The sequence below is a fragment of the Anguilla rostrata genome, chromosome 15 (genome assembly GCF_018555375.3).
Source record: "Anguilla rostrata isolate EN2019 chromosome 15, ASM1855537v3, whole genome shotgun sequence".
Taxonomy (NCBI): domain Eukaryota; kingdom Metazoa; phylum Chordata; class Actinopteri; order Anguilliformes; family Anguillidae; genus Anguilla; species Anguilla rostrata.
Genome location: NC_057947.1, coordinates 36,227,277 through 36,238,460, shown reverse-complemented (window position 1 = coordinate 36,238,460; position 11,184 = coordinate 36,227,277). Strand labels below are relative to the sequence as shown.

The following is an 11,184-nucleotide window of genomic DNA, read 5'->3' as shown; positions in this document are numbered from 1 at the left end:
CATTATATTTAACTGCGCAGGGCTGTACGCCAGCACACTTCCCTACTGAGCACAGCGCAGGGTTCTGGGCCATAAACTGTGACGTTTTCAGCCTGGTAGATTTGCTGTGGACAGATTTTCTTATACATATGAGGTCAGATGTAGGATTTTACTCCCATTGCGGAGTTGGACAATGAACAATGAGAATGTGTGAATGAAGTGTCAGAGTATCACTACGTCAGAGGATCTGCTCTGCGTTTGGATGTGTGCTGTTCAGGAATCAGCCTTAGCACTGCAGTGATCGGCCAAACCTGCACAGGTCAGCCTGGGATACCTGCGCAGGTCAGCCTGGGATACCTGCACAGGTCAACCTGGGATACCTGCACAGGTCAACCTGGGATACCTGCACAGGTCAGCCTGGGATACCTGCACAGGTCAGCCTGGGATACCTGCACAGGTCAGCCTGGGATACCTGAGCCTTTTAAAGAGGTCAGTTACAGGATGTTTTTCACCGATGAAAACACTGACTGGATTTATTTCACAATAAATGATAGCTATGATCCTGTCTGAGATTTTCTGGCATCTTCTTGAAGCATATTTTTAATTTCAGAGGAAGTATTTTTTATACTATTACTATAATATTATTCCTAATAGTTTTGGCTACGACTGTAAGGGCAGAAGTACACATGTATATACATACACACGTTTACTGATATGCACAAATATACGCATAAACATACAGCATGCAGTGTTCATGACAGAAATGACAAATGCAGTTTTGTGGGCAGTTTTGTTGCATTTAAATTCTGTTATTACTTTAATTCATTTGATGTAAGCAGAAGAACCACTATACAAATCCCAAATTTTGTACGGTAAGAACTATTTCAACGTTAGATCTTATTAGATATTCTTCTGTTGGGGGGCTATATCTAGAGCTGACGTGACTCAAATTCATCATTAATTTTAACAATAAATATCTGCTGTGTAAATGTCGAGAGATTAAACCAATTTGATACACTGCTGAGCATTCCTATAGCATCACTCAGTGAATGTACTCTAAGTCCAGGGCCTGTGGCTGTGGCTGGGGGGGTAATAGGTTATTATGGTCTGTTGGGTGATGCAGGCCCTGGATACCTGTCTGTCACAGAGCCATTCCCCCCCCCTCCACCTCTTCTAATGGTGAGTGCCAAGCAGACTCACACTGGATTCCCAAGTCTTTGGTACGATCCAGCTATGGACTGAACCAATCGTTCGCGATGTCAGGGGGAGATGTGGGATAAGTGATGTATTGCATTTAACTATTTATTTAAATATTTGATTTTTTTATTTTCTTTTTATTAGTCTTATTTGTATTTTATCTTTATTAAAATACAATCTTTATAATAATATAATATCTTTATTATTATTATTATTATTATTATTATTATTATAGAACAGAGCCGTGCAGAGCTGCGTGTAATGATTTCAGCCCGGTGTGAAGCCCCTGTCCTTGAAGGTCCTTTGGTATGAACCGAGAGTGTTATAGTAGGTAGGGTTATATGTGGCCAGGTAAAATATGCCGGTGACAAATAAAACTTGAACTGTGACTATTGTCAGGCCGTATGAATTTGGTAACTAGGAGTGTCTTTGGTGACGGAGAAAGAATGCGGCCAAAAATACTTACGCGGGGTGTGGTGTTCGAGCAAAGCGTGAGGATTTGTGCCCTTCTGAGGTTTAACCACGACACCCGATGGAAGGAAAAGATAAACATATGCTCTGCCAACTGACTGCACGGACGCTGAGGGATAGCCGATGCGATAGTCTGCTGCGTTTGCTTTATCCGATATTAGGTTAAAGTCTACTTTAGTGAAATCCCATAGCCAGGTTCTCACACATACAGCAAAGTAATTAACTTTGTACGCAATGTACCTATTAGCACCTGTAAAGCTGTTAGCCTGGGACAGATATACACAAGACATTACTGGAATTTTAAAGCTATACAGAAATAAAATGTATGCAAAAATACTGAATATGTATTATCTTTGTCTCATTTCCAGACTGTGTAAACGATGTGTATGCTTACAGGTTACTTCTGCCAGTTCACATTTAACAATGAATTTGCCATTAATTTGCGATAAATATGTGATTTATATTTTTTTAAAATCAGCTATAAGGAAATCATGTTTATCTGTGAAAAATTAAAATAAAACATGCAGTAGATTATTGATATTTATTGTTTTGAACTGACATTCTCAATTATTTTTCGTATTTATCTTTTTTGTATTCAAGGGAACCATACAGGCAAAAAGACATAAAGACATAAACCCAAATACGGATGATGAGCAACAGATAATAAACAAGAACCGAACGTACACTGACCCAACCCCAAACCCAACCCAGGGGCTACTAGAGCACTCCTCAGGGTGGACCATCTGCTGGGTTGTTGCTGGGTTGTTCCTAACACGCTTACTCATTTCAGCCAGCGAATCAGTTTTAGCTGAATTCCAGTCCTCTGTCTAATATCAGCTTATGAAGGATTGTGATGTTAATTCATAAAAGCAGAATCACAGGTTATAAAAGCACTTTGTGCTGGTGTATATTGTCTAGCCCTATTACTTTACAGGTTATATCACTCCTTATAAAAACTCTGTGAAAAACTCAAACAAGCCAAACAAGGAAGTGCAAGAAAACGTGTGTGGTATTGTATAGTTCAGTTTTATTAAACACAGTTTAGAACTAAACTGGCTTGACTCAATTAAAAATGTTGCCCAGGTTCAGCGGCTGGACAGTGACCGAGAAATAAAGCAGAAATAAACTATTATGCAATGCAAACTATTACAAACACTGTACACTGTCAAGATTAGCTGTTAGGAGACGTACAGAATATGTGAATCACACACATGCGTCTATTTTTTCAATTTGCTTTACCGTGTGTTTTACTGGCTTGTGGGTGTCTGAATGCTGTAGGTGTCAGGCTTCTCCACGGAGCAGTCAGTTTTGTGTTCCTGCTGTCCTGTTTGGGAGTAGTAGGGTGGCGTGCAGGTTTGGAAGGGTGTGGTCACATAGCAACCACACGGCACTCCTGGTAAACATTCCACGAACAATGCTAAAATATTTGCTCTTAAGCTTTGGGCTGATGTGAACGCTTCAAAATACAACCAGTAGAGAAATGCAATGTGTTCAAAGTGGACGTGTGCATCATGCTGGGTGGGGGCGGTGGGGTGTCATATGAGGCTTCTCTGCACTACTTGAGTGGATAGGGTGAAGCCTTGTCTGGGTACCATGGAAACATTACTGCAGCAAGCTGATGTCTCTGTGATATATCTGTTCAATATACCGATCTCTCATCTGTTTATGATTCTGAAAGGTTCACACTGGTTTGGACCGTAAATACAGCTTACTGCCACACGCTGCCTTTATCGCCATATATGCGCATGCTGAAATTGTGGAGGTCTGGATCAGTATTAGCAGCCTGCTGTTATCGAAGCGCTTCCCAGGAAAGCTGGGAATGTCGATTTGGGGCTTTGAGATGAGAGCATTGCAGCATCTCAGAGATACCTGCTACTGCGGGTTTCCCATGGCTGTGAACGCACAGTGTCAGGCACGTTGTTCTCATGCTCATGGTTATGCTTCCTCGTGCCTGGTTTGTCATTGGATTAAAGATATGAAATATAACTACCACAACTTAGTTACCCCCCCCCCCCCCAACCTTATAAGAATGCACATGACCTCCCCACTCTTAGATTAGTGCTTCCTCCATGACCTTTGACCTTCCCTTCTTCTCTTCCTCTATCCCTCCATCCCAGCCTGGTCTTCTCTCTTCCTCTACCCCTCCATCCCAGCACTGAGGTGTTCCTCTTAGGGCATGTCTGTCCGGTTCTTAATCCTGCTAAAGCTGTTAAAGAATGTATGACATCCACAGTACGGCTGTGCTGTTTATTTTGTCAGCACAATGACTGATAATTGAGAATTTCTACTGTTCATGAATGATTAATTCATTGATCTTTATTTGTGATGCTCAAACAAGCAGCACACATTCGATAAATGTATAATGTACATGCTGTAATAACATCCATAGACCAATACAAATATTTAAAAAACTTTAAAAATAAGACATTATCCTCTTTAATTAATATAGTACATGTACCTGGCCTTTATCTTGTATTTCTACTTAAAATAGGAAGATGGTTTTCATCAGATTATGCACATATTTCTTTCAGTCGTCCTCAATAAATGAATAAATGCTACCATGAGGTTAGAAGTTATTTTGCTGTGTTGCTTTGTAATGTGCTCCAATGGAAGAAGTGGGGGAAGATGGGAAATATTTGCGGTGCGGTTCTGTCCTGCTGGTTGGACCCCGCCTTGCAGACGAGTTACAGTTTCTATAAATAATTGAAATAGAGCCCATATAGATGGAATGTTTTTAAAGGGGGGGGGAGGTTCTGAAAGCACTGTAGCATATGTAATTTGACATTCTGGATTTCACATGAATTATGCAGTCGCCCTCAAAATGTCCCTCATTATACTTATACAGTCTCTGTGAGTCTACCTTTGGCCCTGTACTACAGTAAGGGCCTCATTGTAAGCCCTGTGTATCCAGGCCATTTCAGACTGATTCAGGCTGTACTTCATAAAGGTTTTGTTCTTTGTCCTTGTTGCAGCATAGAGCTGCATAGTCACTGATAGACCTGTACAGAAGTGCATCTTTGTTTTGTTCTCTTTTGTTTTGTTTGATGAGAAGAGGAGACCAGCGGCCAGAAGGGTGTGTCTGATATTACTGAACTTCAGAAGCACAACAGAAACACGCATCAGTCTAACAGGCCCAGACACTGCCCAGCTACAGCATGACATCACCCACGCAGCTATATTCTCATCTCTGCTAATTCAATAAGAGGACATACAGGCTCTCTCACTCCCTGTTTCTCTTTGTCTCTCTCTCTCTGTCTCTCTCGCTGTCTCCCCCAGTCTCTCTCTCTTTTTTTCTCTGTCTCTCTCTCTCACTCTTTTTCTCTCTCTCTCTCTCTCTCTCTCTATCTCCCCCAGTCTCTTTCTCTCTGTCTCTCTCTGTCTCCCCCAGTCTCTCTCTGTCTCTCTATTTTTTCTCTCTCTCGGTCTCTCTCTCTCTATCTCCCCCAGTCTCTCTCTCTGTCTCTCTCTCTTTTTTCTCTGTCTCTCTTCCTTTCTGTCTCTCTCTTTCTCCTCCGTCTCATTCTCTCTTCTCTCTCCATCTCTTTCTCTCTCTCTCTCTCCTCTCTTTCTTTCTCTCTCTCTCTCTTCTCTCTCTCTCTCTTCTCTCTCTCTCTCTCCCTCCTCTCTCTCTCTCTCTCTCTCTCTCTCCTCCTCTCTCCCTCTCTCTCTCCAGGTATCCTCCCACTGTGTCCCTGTGAACCATCTCTAGGACACACAGAGTACAGTCAGGTACAGTGAATAAAGCAAAACTGTCCCTCCCACCTCCCTGTCTACCAGAATAGAGAACTGAGTGTGACTGGCTACGAGAAACTTCCCAGCACTCAGTAACTACAGATTTGCTTTTCTCATATATATTCTGTGTTACGTAAAGAGGAGCTAATTGAAGCTAGTTTATTCCTTTTAAATTGTTTTTTTATTTTTTTATTTTTTATTTTAGAGATGCTCAGATTCTCCTTTTCCTGAGATAAATGTGTCAGTTGGAAGTGTATTCACAATGTTTGGGATTTTGGATTTCTATATGGGTGCTGTATGCTCAAGGCTGAGAAATGTGAGTCTTTAGCCTCATCTAGACAAAGAACACAGAGGCGGAATATTTTTAAACACAGTTATGGAATTTTTCTGATCTAGGCACCAGTCTTTAAGCTAACGGCTAAACGTAAGAGTGCAATCAAAACCAACGTCCATCTAAAATGCATGAGCTAGGAAACGGGATCAGAAAGGGCGTGGTGAGAGGTGTTGACACACTGTCCCAGAAGGTTGTGGGGTCACATGGGTGATAAGGTTGTGCCTTTGTGCAAGAACCAAGTTTAAATACTTTGCCATTATTTACTGCCCATCAACTGCTGAAATGTTGCTGACTCAGAAACTTAACTGGAAGCTCGTTTAAACCGCCTTCGTTTGCCAGGTAGCTGTCAGACACAGCAGGAGCAGGTATGTATTCCCACAGGTGTGAATGTATTCGTGTGTGAGAGTCTGCTGAATTTTCCAGGTGTGGTTTGTAGGTGTAGATAAACAAGGCTCCAAACTGAAAAGATTTGCATTGTCTGTCAATAGATTGGTTAGTAAAACAAAATATACAAGTAGGTAGTTAGCTGTCTAACTGACTAGTTACTGTTTAGGCCACAGAATCTGGCTGACTGGGTGTTAAATTACAGAAAATGTAATTATGACATAAATTTTTTGGTTTTTTTCTTTTTTTTTTCTTTTTATCAATAAAAACCCACCACTGACATGTTGCATACATTAGAAATTGTAATCTGGGTAACTATGGGAATAAAATGCATGACAGCCCACTGTCTTCCCATTGGCTGTGTTATACCTTCCTCACAGCCAATAGTTTTTGTCTGAGCCAAACCTGAAGACACTAACTGGTTCTGCAAATTCTCCACTCCAAAACAGAGCTGCAATCCCTCTCAAAACAGCTTTAATGATTACAAAGAGGCTTTGATGTTGTTGTCATGGTAAAGTATGAAATTAACTTTCACTGTAATTATTTTATTATCCAGCTCTGTGTTGTATTTATATACAAAATACACACAGAGACAGACCCACACACTCATATATATGTGAAAATTGTATTCCCCTGATTTTATAACTGTTGTCACATTTCAGGGAGAGGTGAGAATCTGTGCACGACATCAAAGTGTATTACAAAATTAAAGACTGAAGAAGGAAAACAACTGAATGATTTATACACTGGGGAGGGGTATCAGGGGAGAGGGGGGTGGTAGAGTACTTCCTCGGTAGATCACTGTTATTTGGGGTAAGATCAAAACAGAACTGTGCGCTACGGAAAGTAATAACAGTGTGCCCATACTACTGGAGAGGGGGGTGCTTGCTCCCCCAGAAAGAACAGATCAGAAGGGGGAAGACTTACTGGAGCCTAGGCCCTGTTGTTAAACCTTGTCTCACATCAGCTAGCGCTATCAACATACACATGTATGTGCATGGCCAGACTCCTGAGTATACATGAACATATACTCACAAACACTCACACAAAAAAGTGTGGGTGTGTGCATACCTGTGTATGCATGTGTGCATGTGTACGCATGTGTGCATATGCATGTGTGTGTGTGTGCACATGTGCGTGCATGTGTGTGTACACGTACATGTGCATCAATGCGTATGTGTGGTGTGCGTGCGTGCGTGCGCGCGTGCACATGCGTGCATTGTACGCGCATGCGTGTGTATGTGTATTGTACGTGTGTGTGTGTGTGCATGCGTGTGTGCGTGTGCATGCGTGTATTGTACGCGTGCGCACGTGCATGCGTGTGTGTATTGTACGTGTGCGCGCGTGCATACGTGTGTGTGTATTGTACGCGTGCGCGCGTGCATGCATGTGTGTGTGTATTGTACGTGTGTGTGTGTGCGTGTGCATGCGTGTGTGTATTGTACGTGCGTGTGTGAGTTTGTGTGGTACGTTCCTTCCGAGGCTCATGCTGCATTTCCATTGCAAAAGGCTGCTCACTCCTCCACTGTCAGCTCTCAGTTCCCCTCCCCCCACGATCCGTCTCTGTCAGGAGACTTCAGTATGGCACTGTGCGCGGCTTTTACACTGGGGAGGTGCATGCGCACATGCCTGTGCCTCCTTATGCAGGAGCACGCTGTGTCTCTGCTGATCCGAGAGCTGTCTGTACACCCACAACATAAAAGCATCAGATAGAACTGCATTGGGATTCATTTTGTGTGTCTGCAATTTTTTTCCCCCTCCAGGATATCACCAGGATATTATACAATTGAAGGCTGCAGAACATGGCCAATTATTTTTCATTTGCCATCGTTGCCATGGTTCCTGTGAAATAAAGAGCAACCCTGTTAGAGAACTGAGCCCAGCATCCAAAGAACAAACCCAAGATAGCATGTAGCTCTGTGAAATATAAACAGCTCAGACATGAGCTTTTAGTTATGCCATCACGACATGCGGGATAATAATAATAATAATAATAATATTAAAAACATTTAAATGTTTGAATTAAATTAACATATATAAAAATATACCTGACTGCTATTATATTGAGCAGATTCTGTAGACACAGTAGTAAAACACTATTTTTCTGACATCACACCAGACTGGGGGAAAAAAATGATGACCTAGATAGAAACTACCACTGCAACGATTGGCACAAATTGAGCACAAAGGAAGTGCATGTTGTGCTTATTCATAGCATTAAGGCTGCTTGTCTCAAGCTCAATTGTAAGATCTTCATTAAATCTATATCACACCCCATATGTTCATTTTTAAAATGGAGTGGGGTACATACAGTCTGTTACCCCTTGCCTGGTATTCAGCACCGTGGTTCATTCACACTGTGCGCACTGTGCTTGCAAGGTCAAACAAATGTAGATTAATCAAACAGGGCATTCAGTGTCTCTGCTCTGTGTGGATGGAAACTTAGCAACTGACTATTATATACTGTATATACTCACTATATCTATATGTACCTTCATTTATACACACCCCCATTTGTCAATCTGCATCTTTCTGTATCTATACCTTGTGCTAATAAAATGTGAGTGTGGCTGTCTTCAGAAAATTCTGGAGTGTGCACAGCAGAGGTCACTGTGGTACGAACACACACACAACACGCGCACACACACACTGCAGGAACTGCATGGGCCTGTTAGACTGCCCATAGAAAACTGGCTGTAAAACTACAGTTTTTAAAGAGATGCCCATAAATTCTGACATTATGACAATGCAAACATCTCTAGTTTTCTCTGTTCCTCTCTTTCCCTTTCAATGTAATGAATAGAAGTGAAAAATATTTTAATTTAAAAACTAATTGAATATTTACTTTCATCGATGTATATTTAACAAAAAATATAAATAAGTAAATAAATAAATATTCATAATCTGGTAAAATGGACAGCAGAAAAGGATGTCAACATGGTGTTTTTATTGTGACTTTAATTTAGCAATTCCAAGTAGTTTCCACAATGGGATAATGACATTCATTAGGCATTTTGCATGAAAAATAATGTAAAACTCATAACTCGCATACACGGTTGGTGTACATGATAGAAGACATTTGCTGTCTTTTGTACATTAAAAATTGTTTGCATTCAGCAAGAAATTCATTTATACAAAACAATTTATATTTTCATGAAAATGAAGCAAATTAACTCTACTGCTTTCTTCATAGCTGGGTGTTATTCTCGGTCCTGGCGAGCTCTCTTAGTTCTGTTCAGAACATCAGCACTGTCCCATGGCCCATTCTTTAATAACTTTTAAAATGTCCAGCTATTGCCAAGGAAACGACATAGGACCTATTTTTATCTTTATTTTTATCAATAAGATCCGAAACAGGAAATCGCAGTTATCAGAAGGCATACATACTTCCTGTAAGGTGAGTTAAGTTTTACCCAGAATAATAAAGAACACGGCAACCCTAATGTTTGCTCCAACACAGGTCTCATTTATGGGCCACAGCTGTTCACACGAATTCTACATCCTACCTGGATCTTCAGTTCTGATAAAGCCATAATATCATCACGAGGGAAGTTACCTTGTGCATGATCTATAGCTACCTGCCACTTCTAAGTTACTAAGGTCCTGGTGATAACAAAAAAAAAAACAATAATAAGAATAATAATACACATTAACTCTATGCTATTGTAATTTACCCCGTAACGTGGGTTCCAGTTATCACCATGAAAGGCTGATGGGTGTTCGTCTTTCTGACATGCGTTCTGTATGTGTGAGGAATTGCAACAAGAACATATCTTAAAAAGGGCGCCCCCCATACATGTATTTTGTAAAATGCTACGGTACATTGATACCTGAATGTCCTTGAGTGAAAATCGTATACCGATTAATCTCTTCAAAACATGAATATATAAAATATATTCATGTCCATTATTGCATGCCTCGCATTGCAGTTTTTATTATTTGAAATAAAATGACGGACCTAATGGGGTGAAAGCACCGTTACAATAGCTGATTCAGCCAGCGGCAGTTCCCCTTGAATAATGCCATTACTATGTACTGTGTTATCTGGATGGAAACGTATCCCAGCATGCATGACAGCGAAAGCGACCAGATGATGATGAAGCTAAGATGGCAGCACTGGTAAGGGTGCAGCCTGTCTGGGGTCAAGAAAAACACAAGGAACAAACAAAAACAAAGGACGACACAGCGCTTTTTTGAAGATAATCTGCAACTGTCATTCCAGCAGACGAGACAATATGGCCTGAATCGTTGAATTCCCGAAGACGACGAGCAAATTATTGTGCTGAAAAGGAAGGATATTTCGCATTCGTGTGAGGGAGTGAGCCTGTATTATGCCGTTTGAATCGGACATTGTGGATGTAAAGATTTTGTTTTTTTGCATTTAAGGGATAGCCAACGCAGCTGTCTCGATGCGCTGTGTTTTTAAGGACATATTGGAATAACCATTCGCCAGGTATTCACAAATGCTTTCGACGTAACGTTAACTTAAATATATGGATTGTTACACAAAACGATGATGTGTGCAGCTGCGGCAGCGGGTGCCGGTGGGGTTTTGCCTTCCTCGTCTCCGGCTGCGGGGTTGGGTGTCGGGCTCATTTCTGGAGTTGGGACGGATTTTCCTTGCATTGGACCCGGGATGGGTTCGGGTCCTGCTCCCGGGGCCCAGTCAGATTGCCGGAGCCGGTATCAGCTTCTACTCTCAGGAAGGGCTTTGGCGGAAAGATATCGGAGGATCTATACCACAGCCATCAACGACAAAGAGCAGGGGATAAACCCAGGAAGGTAAGTAACGTTAAAAAACGAACTTTAGCTGCAGAAAACAGATAGCTATTTTATGTCTTTTGGGTTGTATAGCTTAACATAGCCAGCTAATTCAGTTAGCTAGATGGACTGGTAGCCGGTGCGTAGCTACCGGTAAGTTTACCTAAATGGACACGTTTTCATCAGCTAGCTAATTAGTTGGCATTTTATATTAAACTGGATAACGCCAGTCTTCAGTATCTAACTTTCTGTCAAACAACTGGTTAATATCTTGTTTGCTACCTGGCTAACTGAATTCACAATGACATCATCAGCTAGCTAGCTCC

At 41.4% G+C, this 11,184-nt stretch overlaps 1 protein-coding gene and 1 long non-coding RNA gene across 11 annotated transcripts in view; both read left to right on the top strand.

Moving 5' to 3' along the window:
* The window catches only part of LOC135240385 (uncharacterized), a 36,288-nt gene extending 30,157 nt beyond the window's left edge, over nt 1-6,131 (top strand). The window contains exon 3 of the long non-coding RNA XR_010325667.1: nt 5,321-6,131. This is a non-coding gene — a long non-coding RNA (uncharacterized LOC135240385). The remainder of the gene's footprint in view (nt 1-5,320) is intronic.
* A 4,028-nt stretch (nt 6,132-10,159) lies between these two features.
* The window catches only part of mycbp2 (MYC binding protein 2), a 104,766-nt gene continuing 103,741 nt past the window's right edge, over nt 10,160-11,184 (top strand). For 6 of the 10 annotated variants that reach the window (XM_064311761.1, XM_064311757.1, XM_064311758.1 and 3 more), the window contains exon 1: nt 10,160-10,879. In XM_064311761.1, the coding sequence (XP_064167831.1) occupies nt 10,611-10,879 (269 nt within the window). In that variant the 5' untranslated portion in view covers nt 10,160-10,610. The remainder of the gene's footprint in view (nt 10,880-11,184) is intronic. The other 4 variants (XM_064311766.1, XM_064311764.1, XM_064311763.1 and 1 more) reach the window with 1 other exon arrangement.